The 16,977-nt window shown below is 38.8% G+C and overlaps 1 protein-coding gene across 1 annotated transcript in view; it reads left to right on the top strand.

Moving 5' to 3' along the window:
- SLC9B1 (solute carrier family 9 member B1) overlaps positions 1-10,854 on the top strand; it is a 66,770-nt gene extending 55,916 nt beyond the window's left edge. Inside the window, exons 9-13 of the mRNA XM_036853069.1 lie at positions 3,119-3,225; positions 4,111-4,260; positions 7,713-7,821; positions 8,383-8,519; positions 10,624-10,854. Coding sequence (XP_036708964.1) covers positions 3,119-3,225; positions 4,111-4,260; positions 7,713-7,821; positions 8,383-8,519; positions 10,624-10,836 — 716 coding nt within the window. The 3' untranslated portion in view covers positions 10,837-10,854. The remainder of the gene's footprint in view (positions 1-3,118; positions 3,226-4,110; positions 4,261-7,712; positions 7,822-8,382; positions 8,520-10,623) is intronic.
- Positions 10,855-16,977: the final 6,123 nt, after the last annotated feature.

The raw sequence follows: 16,977 nt of genomic DNA, 5'->3' as shown, positions 1-16,977 counted from the left end.
CCTTTTCAGTAAACATTTTTATGACATTTGTAATGGTTGCATAGTATTCGATTGGCTGCATCATGATTACTTAACATGTTGAAAATTGAAGTTGACACCAATATTTACTATTAAAATAATGCTTGGTTGAACATCTTACAGCTAAATAGTTGTACCTAATCTTAATATTTTCTTAATCTTTTTTAATACTTTAAAAAAATGTTTTATTTTTTCCTGCGTCGGGTTGTTTTTGCACGCAAGCTTTTCTCTAGTTGTGGTGAGCAGGGGCTACTCTTCATTGCGGTGCGTGGGCTTCTCATTGAGGTGACTTCTGTTGTTGCAGAGCATGGGCTCTAGGCACGCGGGCTTCAGTAGTTGTGGCTCGCAGGCTCAGTAGTTGTGGCACACGTGCTTAGTTGCTCCGCGGCATGTGGGATCTTCCCGGACCAGGGACTGAACGCGTGTCCCCTGCATTGGCGGGCAGATTCTTAACCACTGCACCACCAAGGAAGTCCCAATATTTTCTTAATCTTAAAAGAGAAATTATTGAGTTAAAAAGTATATAACATTCTAAGATTTTTGAAATATATTGCCACAATATCTTGTCCTACCAGGGTGCACAAGCATGCCACTTTCTCTTCACCTTCTTCAAAATTAGGTATTTACTAGTCCTTTTTAGCTTAGCTAATTTGACAGGTGAAGAGTGAGGTCTCTTTAAATGAAGTACTTTGAATACTAGTGATGTTAAACAAATGTTCGTGTTTATTGGCCATTAGCATTTTGGAATGTTTAATAGATTGCTTTTCTTGAAATATTTTGTCTATATCCTATAGGTATGTTCATCATTTGTTCTTTTGATTTGTTAAGATTCTGCACAAAATTAAGAATGATAACCATTTGTTTTATATCCTATGGTTCTTGTAATTTGACTTTTAACTTTATCTCTTTTCTGCCATTCAGAAGTCCTAAATTTTTTATTGTCATATCTGGCCATCTTTTCCTTCATGACTGGTATCAGTCATTCTTTCAAAAAATATTTTTTGTGCTCCTCTTCCATTGTACCAGCTACTGTATCAAACACTGAGGATCAGCAGTGAACAACAATATTAGTTTTTATTGAGTAATTGCTTTGTACTTGCTGTAAGTTCTGTAGATGTTTTGACTCAATAGTCACAATAGTGCTATGCTCATTTTGCAGATAAGGAAACTAAGGAACAGAGGTTATGTGCTCAAAGTCACAGATCTAATAAGTAGGGGAACCAAGATGTAAACGTAGCAGTCTGACCCCAGACCCACACTTTTAACTACTATTCTATCCTGCCTCCCGACACAGCAGACAGAGAAGACCATGTGGCCAATGGTCTCAAGGGGTTTATATGAAACAAATAATTACAGATGTAATAAATATTACATAGCATAAGATGCTAGGGGAACATGCTACAGGAGACCAAACCTAATTTGAGGAGGACCGAAAAAGTGGAAACCAAGCAGGTACATGCTTAAAAATCCTCTTCCACCACATAACTATGTAAACTGTCTCTTAAAATTTTAAGGACTTTTAAAGTTTTATTTTACGCATTAGATCTTCAAAGCATCTATATTTTGGAATATAGTAGATATTGAGATCTAACCTTACCTTCCAGGTCAATTGGCCCTTTTACCATTATGTAATGTCCTTCTTTACCTCTTGTGACAGTATTTGACCTAAAGTCTATTTGTCTGATATAAGTATGACCACCCCTGTTCTCTTTGGGGTACCATTTGCATGGAATATCTTTTTCCATCCTTAAAGTTACAGCAATCTGTTTTAAAATGATAACAACTTCAATTGCATACAAAAGCTCTACTCCTCTACTCCTTTACCTCTCAGCCTCCTCACTTTATGTTATCAGTGTCACAAATTACATTTTTTATATTATGTATCCATTAACATAGTTTTATAGTTATCTTTTGTGCTTTTATCTTAAATTCCAAAACAGAATTAAAAGTGATTTCCTTAGCACCATTAAGGTATTACAGGATTCTGAATTCATCTATTTACCTTTACTGGAGGTTTATATTTAATGCTTTTGTGTTGCTGTCTAACATCCTTTTATTTCCACTTGAAGGATTCCCTTTAACATTTCTTGTTAGGCAGGTCTAGTGGTGATGAACTCCATCAGCCTTGTTTATCTGAGGAAGTCTTAATTTTGCCTTCACTTTGAAGGACAATTTTGTGGGATAGTATTCTTGGGTGGCATTTTTTTTCTTTCAACATTTTGAATATATAATCCTACCTTCTTATAAGGTTCCTGCTATGTAAGCCTCTGATAATTTTATGGACGCTCTCTTATATATGATGTGTTGCTTTTCTCTTGCTGTAATTTTTAAAATGAGCAGAAAGCCTTTTGGACTGTATATTGTTGTTAAATGGGTGTCTCTGTAGGGGATCAAGGTTCTGGGGTTCCCATTCTACCTTCTACTGTTGTCACCCTCCACTTCTATTATTTTTAATGGGAAAATAGTTCTAAAATATGTATATTTACATACCTTATTGAGTTGAATACACAGAGCATAGCTGAACTTTTTTGTGTGACTCTGGATATTTTTTAAAACATATTACAATATACTACATGTATCCATGAGACATTATATTGAAAAATCAGTTGATCCTTGAATATTCCTAGGATTGACCCTGGGTTAAATCTTTTTTTTATGTTGTTATTAAATTGTCCTTTTTATGTTTAAATCATTTGTTTATCATTATAGAATATCAGAGGTAAACATTACCAACCATGTGCTAGGTGCCAGAGGTTCTCCTTTGCCAGTCTCTGTGCATTCTTCTACCTCACCTGGTCTTTTAGGTTGGGTGTGTAAGGGGAGCACATTGTGGCTTATTACTGCTTTGTTTTCTGGCCTATTTATTCAATGAACATTTCTGAGTTGTGTATATGTATTAAATCATTGGAGAGTACATATTCAATTTATCAAGTAGATGTGCATATGTTTTCATGTGTTTGAACATTAAAGGTCCATTTTTGTATATTTATTCTATGATACATACCTTTCTTTATGAATCACCTACATTTGATTTTCCAATGTGTTGGGTATGTGAAAACACTTCTGTATGAAATGTTTTTCTTATTGTGTGCCCTTACAGGTGGTGTACTTAGCAACCTCCTGTCTGCTTTTCGGGATGTACTTGTTGGTGTGCTGGTAGGAATTGTTTTGGGAATGTTTACTCGATATTTTCCAAGTAGAGATCAGGTAAATAAAAAATAATCTATTGTTTGGAAGTACAGTATTTCTTTCAAAAGACATTTCTTTCAAAAATTTGAACTTTTAGAAGATCTATGAAATAATAAATTTAATATTTAGTTCTCTTTCTCCAAAAGAGGCCTCCAATGCCTACTCTGCTTAAAACTGAGCACAGTTGTGATTGATCCAGGTCAGTGGCCCTAACTGAAGTCCCGGCTTCCTGATTAGGCAAATAAGGAATATCAGAAAAATGTACTTAATTCAGAGTACCTTCTCCATTCCATCCCACTCCTTTCTTCATTAAATTCCCTGTTGACTCCTGACATTTTTTAAAAAATCTTTTTCCCTCAAACTTTACGTTGAACATTTTTGGAGAAATATATTCCCATTTATCTCTGCATATTTTCTGACTTAAATTCACTCCCTCTCCCTTTGACCAAGGAAACACTATCAAACTTAACCCTTTCCTGCCCTAAAGGATATGCCATTACTCTTAGATTTCTGTAACTTCCATCTTAATTTCCCTGCAATTATTGTCTTAGCTAAAAAGATATTCAGACATTTATTTTTAAGAATTCTTTGGATATGTTATATGGAACTACAGGTTATATGGGTCTCTTTTCTTTCCTTCTTCTCTTACAGTTAAAGTATTATAACCATTTTACTGACGTTAGTATCAGAGATATGGCAGAAGATGAAATTCAGTAATTGCAAATTTTGTCACTTGATACCTAGTTTGCTAAAATATGTGGTGAGAAAGTCAAAATTTTAGACATTATTTGATACAACATATGAAGACATGGTATCAAAGGGTCAATAATAAATGATAGATAATATGATAATTGTATTATATATTTAACATAAATTAATTTCCAAATATCTATCAAATTCTAGGGAAAACTTGCAGTGAAGAGAGCATTTCTTATTTTGAGTATGTGTGTTTCTGCTGTCTTAGGCAGCCATCGCATTGGTTTGCATGCAGCTGGAGGATTATGCACACTAGTATTGAGTTTCGTTGCAGGGACAAGTTGGTCCAAAGAAAAGGTGAATATTTTTAATACACCATTTTTTAAAAGATAAAATAACTGCATTTTTTTTACATCTATAATGGATATCTTAGGAAATCGCACTCTAGTTGGAAGATGTTCCATAAGTTTGTATCTTCAAGGAAGTGAATGAATCAGTCAAGGAAATAAAATATTTAGAAGAAGGACTAAAATGCAGTCAGAAGTTGAGTTATCACATCAGGCCTCTCTCTTTTTCCCAAGTTTAATGCAATATGATTATATAACTTTTATTGATTTAATTATTTTATTTATTAAAATTTTAGTTATACAATTAATACATGCAAATATGCTCATAAATATTAAAAGAATAAGAAGGGAACTTCTTTGGTGGCGCAGTGGTTAAGAATCCGTCTGTTAATGCAGGGGACATGGATTCGAGCCCTGGTCTGGGAAGATCCCACATGCCGTGGAGCAACAAAGCCCGTGCACCACAACTACTGACCCTGCGCTCTAGAGCCCGCGAGCCACAACTACTGAGCCTGCATGCCACAACTACTGAAGCCCACGCACCTAGAGCCTGTGCTCCGCAACAGGAGAAGCCACCGCAATGAGAAGCCCGCGCACCGCAACGAAGAGTAGCCCCCGCTCACCTCAACTAAAAGAAATCCCACGCGCAGCAAGGAAGACCCAATGCAGCCAAACATAAATAAATAAATTTATAAACATAAATAAATAAATAAATAAATAAATAAATAAAACAGTAAGAAGGCCCACATATGGAATACAATGTAAAAGACTCCCTTTCCCCCACCATTGCCAAATATCAAATCTCCTTCCCAGATCATTTCCTCTAATCACTCCTCTATCTGTAGACATTTAGATCACTTTCATGTTTTGTTATTACAAACAGTACTTCCATGAACAATCCTATTCCTGTGCGGTTTTGCAAATGTATGAGTACTTCTGAAGGAATAGATTTCTAGAAGTGGAATGGCTGGATTTAGAAATTGTACATTTCTATTTTGATGGGTACTGCCAAATTATCCCTTAAAAGGATTTTATTTACACTGTTTACTACCAACGGTGTAGGAGAGTCCCTAACACCTAAACCCATCAACAATCTTGGGTATTATCAATTGTTCTTTTTTTTTTTTTTAACAATCTGATGGGTAAGAAACTATATTACATTGTTATTCTTTATTTATATTTCTCTGATTAGTAGTGGAGTAAGCTTCTATTCATATGTTCTTTTATAACTACTTATTCATATTCTTTGCCCATTTTTTAATTGGTTTATTAGCCTTTTTGTTCCTAATTTATAGACTTTCTTTATATGTTAGGGCTACTAATTCTTTGTTATCTACATGTTACGTGTAATTTTTGCTTATCTTCAACTTTGTTTTTGATGTCTTTTGTATGGCAGTAAAATTTCCTATAGTCAAATCTGTCAGTTTTTCCTTTTTGGTTTTGGGTTCTGCATCTTGTTTAAGAAAGATTTTTTCACCCAAGATTATGAGATTATAAACATTATAACATCTTATATATTATCTAATACTTTGGTAGTTTGTTTTATTTTGCATTTAGTTCTTTAATCCATCTGGAATCTATTTTTGTGAATGATGTGAGGTAAGGATGTACATGTGTGTGTTTATATATATGTATTCATAGACATACATATATATACATACATATATATATGCATATGAATTGTATAATCTATTTTTGCCAAAGTATTTATTGATTAATCCATTAATTATTCAATGACTTAAGTGTCTCTTTTAACATGTGCTAAACTCATATGTATATATATATATATGTATATATATATATATAAATTTACTTCTGGAATCTATTTAAACTTATCTATTTGTATGCCAATACCACTATACTTTAAATCACTGTAGTTTTATGTCTCAAAATCTAATATAGAAGATTCCTTCTTATTATACCTATTTTTAAATTATTTCTTGGCTGTTCCTGCCCATATTCTTTGTTAGATAAATTTTAGAATGAGCTTGAGAACTTCCCTATCCAAAAATCATATGGGCATTTTGTTTAGTATTCTGAGAAATTCATAATTGTAAGAGAAATTAAATCACTAATAATAAATTACAAATAAATGAAAACTACTAGTTTTTTTTACATGATAAAGGAAATCAAAAAGTAAAGAATAAATAGATTTTAAAGATTAAAAGTAACAAATAAGATAATGTGCTACAAAGAAGAAAGAGTAATATTGGTTTTCCTTTGTTACTTCCTTTTTTAAACTTACTTTTATAAACGACAACCAGAAAACCTAGTCGTAAGGGCAGTAGTTATGAAGACAGTTTATGCCTCAAACAAAGGATATTAAAGTTTTATGTATCTCCACCTGTAAAAAAAGATAAACCCAGACTGAGACTAAAATCTCTTCATCCAAATTCCTGGAAAAGAGCCAGAGTACTGTGATGTCACTAGGCGCATTTCCTATAACCATGTAATTGTGGAAGCAGCACTGGGGGGGTTCATTCCCGGAAAGGGAAGCCAGGCAGGCAACCAAGTTAGAATCTATTAAATGTTCTGGTTTGGTTTTAAGGAGAAAATAACTTTGATGTTTTCAATATGGGTCCTTTTGGAAGCAGGCCTAACAGATTACCAGAATTTTTTTCCTAGTTGTTTAGGACCTATCAGGATTCACTTTCATGGGATTTGGTCCCAAGATAATTTTTAGTGGAGGTCTTCCCAACTCATTTTTTTTTTTAAATAAATGTATTTATTTATTTTTTTATTTTTGGCTGCGTTGGGTCTTCGTTGCTACACGCGGGCTTTCTCTAGTTGCAGTGAGCGGGGACTACTCTTCTTTGCGGTGCGCGGGTTTCTCATTGTGGTGGCTTCTCTTGTTGCGGAGCACGGGCTCTCGGTGCATGGACTTCAGTAGTTGTGGAGCACGGGCTTCAGGAGCCGTGACTCGCAGGCTCTAGAGCGCAGGCTCAGCAGCCGTGGCGCACGGGCGTAGTTGCTCCTCGGTATGTGGGATCTTCCCAGACCAGGGCTCGAACCTGCGTCCCCTGCATTGGCAGGCATATTCCTAACCACTGCGCCACCAGGGAAGTCCCCCCAACTCATTTTTGAGAGCTGAAATGTCTGAATGATCTTGAGTATGTTCTCATCAGGCATGATGTAGTTCTATCTCTGTTCAGTTGCCTTACAAACAAAATATAGAACTCTTACTGTACCATCAGAACATGTGTGGAACTTCAAAGACCTTACTTGTTCCATGACAGAATTATCAAATAATATTTTTATTTTATTGCTTTGTAGATTTCTTTTAATCAAATTCTAAGTGTTTGTGTAAAAGAATTAACATACTCATTTAATTTTTATTGTTTTAACATTTCTTCTACAAATAAAATATCTTAAGTTTATTAAATGTTGAGAGACTTTAAACTTCTGAAATGCAAATACTTATATGTGTCACAATAACTGAAAATTTATTACCCTTTTCTACAGATTAGAGTCCAAAAAATTATTGGAACTGCATGGAATATTTTTCAACCTCTTCTTTTCGGTTTGGTTGGAGCGGAAGTATCTGTCACATCTCTTAAATCAAATGCTATTGGTAAGAATGATCAGAGGCACAAAAATATAAGATTTGAAAATATTTAAGAAAACTTTGAATAATTTTTATTTTTATTTACAACATGTCTTTGAATGCTACAAGGACCTTCTTCAGAAGCACATGTTGTAACATACATTTGTTCTTCCTTTATCCTGTACGCTCTTTGTAACCAAAGACAACCCTGAATATCTTCCCTGAGTGATCTGAGGAAATGGAGATTAGAAATTTTTCTGAGGGGAAATATTGGATACCATTAGCACCTTTTGAATACTTTCATTTATAGTAAAAGTTCAACGTCTGTTAGCTCAGAATTAAGTAAATGTAATTTATCTTATTTTTCATCATACCTCCACCATCATATTATCTCTTGCACTTTACATAGAAGCCTCAATCATATTTGTATTTTTATGATTATTGTTTTTACTTAAAAAAATAAAGATATACAGAGACACTAGCCCTAAAATGCTTTCAACCCATTTACAAATCATATCTATCTCTAGGCATAAAGAACCACTAGTTCCCAAATATTGTGTTATTTATGCTTGTTTTTATCTGTTGTAGGCATTTGTGTTGCTACACTGAGTTTGGCATTATTGGTTCGAATTTCTTTTACATTTGTATTGATGTCTTTTGCTGGTTTTAATTTTAAGGAGAAAATATTTATTGCTTTATCGTGGATGCCCAAAGCTACAGTCCAAGTAAGAACATATTAAGTCATTCTAATTATTTTAATGTTGATTTTTAAAAAAAATTCTAAATGAAAAAAACATCCAGTCACAAAATATGGGCCATTAATCTTACTTTTAAAATGCTTGATTGATCATCACTACTCATTAAAATTAATGTAATCTTTAAGAAACTCAGTTTTAAAAGCAATTTTTCTGAAATTGAAAATTGTGCTTTTAATGACAAATACTTCCTAAACTTACAAAAACATTTTCCTATTTTCCCAAGACATAAAATAAGAGTATATCTGAATGCGCTGAAAAGGGCACAGCATTACTTCTGGGTGTTCCTGCCAAACACACATAACGTCAATCTTATCATGAGAAAACATTAGACAAAAGCAAAGTGAGAGACAGTGTGCAAACTAATTGACCAGTACTCTTCAAAAGTGTCAAGGTCATGTAAGACAAAGACAGACTAAGGATCTGTCTCCCATAAAAGGAGACCAAGGAAACATTTACTAAATGCAGTGGATTTAGTTCAGGCATTGGCTCCTGGTCCAAAAAAAAGGACATTAGTTGGACAGTTGTTGAAATTTGAATGAGGTCTCTAGATTAGTGTATGTGTGTGTGTATATATATAATATATATTATATCAGTATTAATTTTCTGATTTTTGGTTATTGTACTGTGGTCATACAAGAGTTAACATTTGGGAAATCTGGATGAAGGGTATATAGAAAGTCTTTGTATTACTTTTACAACTTATTTGTGAGTCCAAAATCACATGAGAAGCCCCTGAAAGTGAATGAACTTGGGGGTGGGGGGGAGGGAGCAGCAACTTTGTGCACAGGGAGGGGCTAGTTGTGGGGCTGCAGGATGATCTGAGGAGCGCTTTTCCTTTAGGTATCAGAGTGTGAGGTGGCAGATTTGCATTATATTTAAAACATTGTTTAAATCTCCAAAAAAAAACACCTTTTTTTTTATTATATAAAAAAAGAGTATATCTGAAAATTGGAATTTTTACATTTTGCTGAATATTGTAGAGCTAAGTGTTATGATTTTAAACTAGAGACATGTTGATTCTTTTTAAAATATATCTTTCCTATGCCTGCCACCCACTCTACCATACATGAATGCACATATATTATTTTTAATTATATATTTAATTTGTATGACTATTTGATTGATGACTGAATCTCTCCACTAGATTATATAGGAAGGATAGGAACAGTGCTTGTTTTTTCTGTTATTCTTTTTCCCTAGCACTTAACACAGTGCCTAACATGCAGGAGGTACACAATAAATAAGCATCGCATGCCTACAAGAATGAATGATGAATGAATGAGAGAGAGAAAAGCGAGACCTTGTAGTTTTGCTCTCTGATTCAGTGATAAGGTATTGCTACTTATTGTCAGACTGTTTAACCTGGCAACATAATGTCTTGATATCCTGAGATTTTCTCCATTGTTATTCCAAAACAGAAGCTTGTGAGTTTCCATGCAACAAAACTCTCTATATGTCATGGTTAGAAAAGCAGGTCCTTGGGACCAGGCTGCCTATTTTGAATACCATATTACTTGCCTATAACCTTAGGCAAGTTACTTTGTAACCTCTCAGTGCCCAGTGGATAGATTCCAAACCTCTTGTCAGTTTTACTGTATCACACTGCCTCCCAGTAGTAAGAACAAGAAGACAGACAACAAAATCCTAAAGAACCATAAGAAACCTTAGCATTTTGTGTTGTCTCATTGTAGCCAGGAACCTAGTGGTACATGGTAAAGGCAAATATGCAAAGCTCTGGTTTCAGGTGAACGCCTAAGGTTCTGAAAATAATGTGAGCACTCAAAAAATATATTTAAACAGGGGAAAGCTGAGATGACAAGAAAACAAAAACAGCCCCCAAATGTCTGCACACTGGTTTGTCACTTTTTCACTCTCCTTCCAGATATATTTGCTAGGAAGAACATAGGATTGATGAGTAATTTATGAAAATTCCTCAACACTTTGTCTTGTCTCTTTTCTAGTAGTCTAGTGCTAGGTGTTATTTGTTTTAACAGGGCTATTTACTTTTATTATATGTTAACTCCATTTAACATTTTTCTTTATGCCTCATCTTTTTCTCCTCTAAATGTAGGCTGTATTAGGTCCTCTGGCTCTAGAAAGAGCAAAAATCAGTGCACCCCATTTGGAACCGTATTCGAAGGATGTGATGACAATAGCTTTTCTAGCCATCTTGATCACAGCTCCAAATGGAGCTCTAATTATTGGCATTCTGGGACCTAAAGTACTTACTCGCCATGATCCAAACAAAATGAAAGTGGAATTAGCAGGATTAGAACTTCATTAAAAAGTTGATTTGCCATCACCTGCCTGCTTCTTTTAATGGATTCTCTTACATGAGAGAAAAAAGGTACAAATATGTGGAGACTACACAGAACCAAGGAGTTAATAAATATATGATTTCACTACAGATGTTTCCTATGACTTTTTATTCCAAAGTTAATTTAATAAAAATAATATAAAATAGAATGCCTTGTTAGTATTTATGTATTTCAAGAACAAAGTAAATTTATAAATACCCTAGGAAAGTTTAAAGAACTCCATCAGGTTGGATTTACTGTCATAATACAAACTAAGCATCATAAAAAATTAAATGAACCTAATGACAGAAAGATAAGATAGTATAAGTCTCTAAATAGGAGTAGAATTCTCCATCAGGTTGGATTTACTGTCATAATACAAACTAAGCATCATAAAAAATTAAATGAACCTAATGACAGAAAGATAAGATAGTATAAGTCTCTAAATAGGAGTAGAACTCTCCATCAGGTTAGTAATTCAGTTAAAAAGATTACCAGAAAAAAGAAAAAAAAAAATGACATGAATAAAACACACCAAATTTAAGTGGGTCAACTAAATGCATTTTAAATTCTGGTTTTACTACAGTTTATACAGTGCTTTTCACCTGCATTCCCATCACTTGGCTACATAATATGTGGGGCCCAGTGGAAAATAAAAATGTGGGGCCCCTTGTTTCAAAAACAGGGAAAAAGTGCAGTTAAAAGAATTAAATATAAAGTATTTCCCTTTAGACTATTTTATTATGCACACAATATCATAGGAACAATAGTGACAGATGAGTAACAACATACACTTTTACAAATTGTAAAAATAAACTTTCGGTGTCATAATTTATATAATACAACAAATAATATCTTATTAACATGATAGCTTGGTGATAAGATTTTCCTGGCTGCTTCTGTGCAAATTTGTGTATTAGGTTCATCAAAATTTATACTTTTAGCAACTCATTTTCAATCGATATAATGGAAAGTGACATCCGTTGCTCTTGACAAATGCACGATCACAAAACATTTTTGATAATTTTTCATTTTGAGAAGGAACTTTCTGCTGATACAACCATTATTGGAGCTGTTAAGAGTATTTTACAAGCTGTGATCACATAGGGATACATTTCTGATAAATTATTTTGAAATACAAATTCTAGTACATCTAGAGCTGATGATTCTCGCAGAACGTTTTTTTCTAAAAAGATTTAACTCTTCATACAAATCCGTTTCATGTAAGCCTGAATTTAGTTTTACATGTAAATATATACAATGATACATTGTAAATGTATCAATGTATACAATGATATTTTAATGTTTACTGTCTGACATTTCCTGTAACTTTGTAGGTTATACCAGAAACCAAAAGTGGCTTCATGACTTGTATATAGTTCAATCACCTATTTATGCATTCTTTCACTATACCTTGAATTACAAGGGAAATTTATTTTAAAATTGTCTTCCTCTTTAATCATTGGTTCATCAAAGCTTGATATGGATATAATGTTTTTTACCATCAAATGTGACAATCTTTACATTTAATTTCTATTTATAAGCCTTTGGATATTTGTAGCATTACAATAGCTTTCAAAACAAGAGATTCTAAGTTCACTGAAGAGTTCTAATAACTCCTGGCATGCTGTATTGCAATGTCCATGTGTGCACTTCAATTCTGTAATAATTTACTGCCTGAGCCCCTGCAGTTCCTACCCTGGCCCTCAGGCCCGAGAGTTAATATTTATGTAGGTCCCCCCAGGACAGGCTCCAGGGATGGAGTGCCTCATCTCTCCTAGTGTCTCTCACTGCTGCCACCATCACCACCAGCAACCCAGGCCTAGGTCCCAGCCCCGGCCACCCCCTATCCAGGACCCCACAGTGCCCCAGGCCACCCCAGGCATATGTGTGTCTGCGTAGCCCAGCAACCAAGCTAGCTGCTTGGAGCACTGCCCACTGCGCCTGTGTGCACTGCAACCTGGCACATCCCACGTGCATACTCTGTTGTCCTGTCAGACGTCAATTACAGAGCACAAGTTCAGAGAAAAATTACTAAGACTTTCAAGATGGCAACAGCAAAGCATTAAACGAAGTCCTTCTGAGAGTGGGAATCCGTGAGACTTGAGAGGTTGCACACCTGTGAAGCCAGCCATGATGACCACCCTGGCTAATATTTACTGAACCCCCCACACGCCAGACCTGGTGTAGGAACCCATGTAATCCTCACAACGATCCGATGAGGTCCTGCTATCATCCCCATTTTACAGACGGGGAAACTGAGCGTCCTGAAGGTAAAGTGACTTACCCAGGGTCACACAGCTAGCAAGTGGCAGTGTCTGCACACCCAGGCTGGCTCCAGAGCCAGTGCTCCTAACAGCTCAGCTGTACATTCTCCTTCATTCTACAGCAGGAGGATTATCAACCACCTCTACTCTCAGAGTCCTCAGTGTCTCACCCACCACAGCCCGTCCCTGCAGGCAGGCAGAGCTAGATGCCCAGCCCAGGTTTCTTGCCTCCCAGAGTGAACAGAGGAAAGAGTTCAGGCCAGAACTCCAACCTGCTCAGTCATAGATTCCGGTAATCATACCTAAGGGGCCTGCAGTGAGGATGCCCAAGAAAGATTCATTTAACTGTAGCCGTGACCTATTAGGAAGTCCTGAAATCAATTTGGTGGGCTGTGCCCAACAGTTTTAAAATATGAAATAGAAAAGAAGACAAAGTGTCAGAGTGTACCCCTGAAGTAGAGTGACTATTGTTTTGCATGGGTTTGGTTTTAATTCTATTTGTGTGTGTTGGGTCACACATCAATTCTATTTCTTTCTGTGCCTCCTTGAACGCAAGTCCAGCTCAGATAATCACGTTTCAGCTCTGCTGGCCAGGGGGCATACCCAGTACAGTTGTCGCTCCTGCAGTCCGAGGGCACCGTGGTCTCGTCGTGAGCCCCATCACCCCCAGTGATTTGGTTTCCCTGGGGTACTTCATGCAGAGGCTGGGCCCGGAGCTGTGGAGGCACCCCTCCTGGAGGGCCTCAGTGACTGGATCTGGAGGGAGTCAGATTTCTGGGCCAAGACTTGGGTTGAGGAGGGCGGGGCACCTAGAAGGAGGCACCACTGAGCTCCTGCATCTGGACCTCTCTGCATCAGGACTACCCCAATAGCATCATCCCCCACCCCAGCCCCGCATCCCACCTAGGACAGTGGCATGGGGTCCTGCACTGCCAGCGCCCTGGAGGGGCGTGAGAAACCTAAACCCAAGCCAGACCCCATGGTGCCTGGTGAATGGAGTCACTTCAGCAAAGAGTCTCGGCCGTGGGGACGAGCATGAGACAGGCGACACACTCAGCACCTGTCAGGTGGTCGATCAAGGTCTTATTGTCACCATGAGTCCCAGGACGGATCCTGGCAGAGCGGTTGTCAGGGACAACAGCCACATCCACGTCCAGAGCCCCTGCAGCTTGCAGGCCCTGTGCAGGGTGCCTTATAAGGCACAGCTCCTTGGTCCTGGCAGTGACCCCACCAGGTGTTGACATCCCCATTTTACAGAGCAGAAAACTGAGGCTCCAGGAGGAAATGCCTTGCTCAGAATCCCACAGCTGCTACGTGGAGATAATATACGTCAGGGTATGTTTGGGCATTCAGACTTGAAGTGTTAGACCCAGGCTAGTCCAGCTCCCTTGCAGCAAGTGGGGAAACAGAAATGAAAGGATGGGCTCCAGGCCCCGCAGGGTTTTGGAAGCAGGGCTGAGGCTAGAATCAACCTTGCCCACCATCCATGGGTAAAGTTTCCACCTGCACCCGAGGAGGCCCACCCTGCCTCTCTTAGGACCTGCTATTGCCTGCTTCTCTTGTTTTGGTGAAAAAGTCAGGGCCTCAGATCCTGGGACCTGGATATAGTTCAGGCGCCACCACCAATGTGCCATGCATCCTCCTGGGAGAAAGCCACATGTTCTCCTGCCCATAAAATGAAAGGGGCTGAGCTTGGTGAGTTACACAGCCAGCAAGGCATTCGTGTTAGGGCTGTCAGATAAAATATGGAGTGTCCAGTTAAAATTTTTTGAACGATTTTTCAGTATGTCCTCAATATTGCATGGGACATATACTAAAAGTCATTGTTTATCTGAATTCAAATTTAACTAGTGTCCTGTATTTTTATTTGCTAAATCTGGCAGTCCTCTTGATGGTCTAATCTGGATCATCTGGGTGTTCTTATTCAGCAAGATTCAGGGAGTGTGGCTTTGAGCTGTAGGTAAATGTGGGACAGGGTGACTGTAGGGAGGGAGCGACTGAGTTGGTTTGGAAAGAGACAGATGACCTTCTTCCTGCAAAGCAGCTACCAGTCCTGTAGGCCCATGCGGTTAAAGCAAAGCGCTGAATTTCCATAGGATACAGTTGTGATGGAAACCAAATCTGGCCCCCTTGCCAAGAGCATCTCATCTCGGGCCAATTACTGGGCTCCTGTCTTTCCATCAGTAAGTAAGTGGCTCAAGCAGAGCTGCCTTGCAAGGGCATTGGGTGCATTAAGTGAAACGTGTACAAAGCGCCAGGTACAGAGCAGGCTTTCAACAGCGCTAGAGTAGCGGCTATCACCCCAGCTGAATGCTGCCATAAACAGGCTCGGAGACACTCCATCATCATCTGCTGAGCAGAGAGACGCTGGGCTCCTCCACAGGACGCCGGCCAGACTGCACACAGACCCCCACAGGGTCACAACAAGCTGGCTTCCTCCTCTAGAAATGGTGTCCACTGGGGCTTGCCCTCTGCCCTCCCATTTCTTCTCCAACTCCTTTTTCCTCACTAACCCAAACCAGCTTTGCTCTGGGCGGTCCTGTTTTCACCTAAAATACATTTCCCAGCCTCCCTTGCAGCTGTCTTGGCCAAATGTCGCCATCTTGGTCCCCGAGATACAAGTGGAAGTTGCTTTCTGGAAACTCTTCTAGAAAGTGGGCCTTTCTGGAAGCTCTTTGTAAAAAGAGGCTGACCAGCTGGAGCCTCCCTTTTGCCCTTCCCTTTGCCCCCACCATGCCTGGAGTGCAGAAGCAATGCTGGAGGCTGGAGAGCTACCCTGGGGGCAATGGATATACGCACAAGAGCCAATGCTGGAGGGAACTGAGTAGAAAGAGGTGCCTGGGCCCCTCTGGGTAGCTGCTGTCCCTGTCCCTGTCCCTGCTGCTCACTGCTGGACCTTTTGTTACGTGGTGAAGCCACTGTGGTCGGGTCTTTGCTTCAGGCAGGCAGACCTAGTCCCTGATGTCTACACCCATGTGTGTACAGGACCCACCATGACCCCTGCCCTCATTTTGTAGCTGTATATCAATTAATAGCCTATAAAGCCCTACGACAGCCCCATAACAGACACTGCTGGTGCCCTACCCACATCCCTTGTCCTTGCCACCCCAGGGGGCACACTGGCCAGCCTTCCAGCTGCAGCGTACATTTCCCTGCTCAAGGCTCTTCTGGCCTCCTGTGCCCACTCCCCCCCCACCTTGTCACCTGCACAGCAGGCTGGAAAGAAAAGGAACTGACCCTTCCTGGAAGCCATCCTCCAGCACTGATGGAAGGGACTTGGTGGATAAATACCCCCACCTTCCAGGCCACTGGGTGGGATGCTCTCAGGTAAGGGTCCTACCCTGGCTCCCAGAATTTCCCCGGGGGTTCAGCCACAGTTTCTTGTTTATACACTGTACCCTCTCATGTCTGTCCTCCCCTCCCTGTTTCATTTCCCCACTCCCCTACTTGGGATCACCTCCCAAACAACCTGCTTCATGCAGGTCCTGATCTCAAGGTCAGCTTCCAGGGGACCTAAATTCATACAAGTTGACTGTGTTACTTATTCCATCTTCATCCCATCCCTTGAGGCTGATGGGCAGCACTACTGCCTTTATAATTCAGCAGAGGAAACCAAAGTGTCCAAGAGGCCGAGCAGGAGAGGGGCTGCTCAAAGTGCGCCAGAGGCTCAGGGCTGCCGGGCCCAGTGTGCTCTGCGAGCAGGTATGCACTGCACTCACTCTCTGTGCTTGCAGAGGCAGGTACACTCCAGCAACATTTTCCCAGATTAAAGCTGCTCAACTTTTAGTCCGTAGAAGGAATACTTACAGGGCAGACGCTGCCAAGCCCCAGACAAAAGACAGATTGAGTCTGCTGTGCAAA

The sequence above is a fragment of the Balaenoptera musculus genome, chromosome 5 (assembly GCF_009873245.2).
Source record: "Balaenoptera musculus isolate JJ_BM4_2016_0621 chromosome 5, mBalMus1.pri.v3, whole genome shotgun sequence".
In the NCBI taxonomy this organism is placed as follows: domain Eukaryota; kingdom Metazoa; phylum Chordata; class Mammalia; order Artiodactyla; family Balaenopteridae; genus Balaenoptera; species Balaenoptera musculus.
Note: the sequence above shows the minus strand (reverse complement) of the source record. Positions and strands in the feature narration are given on the sequence as shown.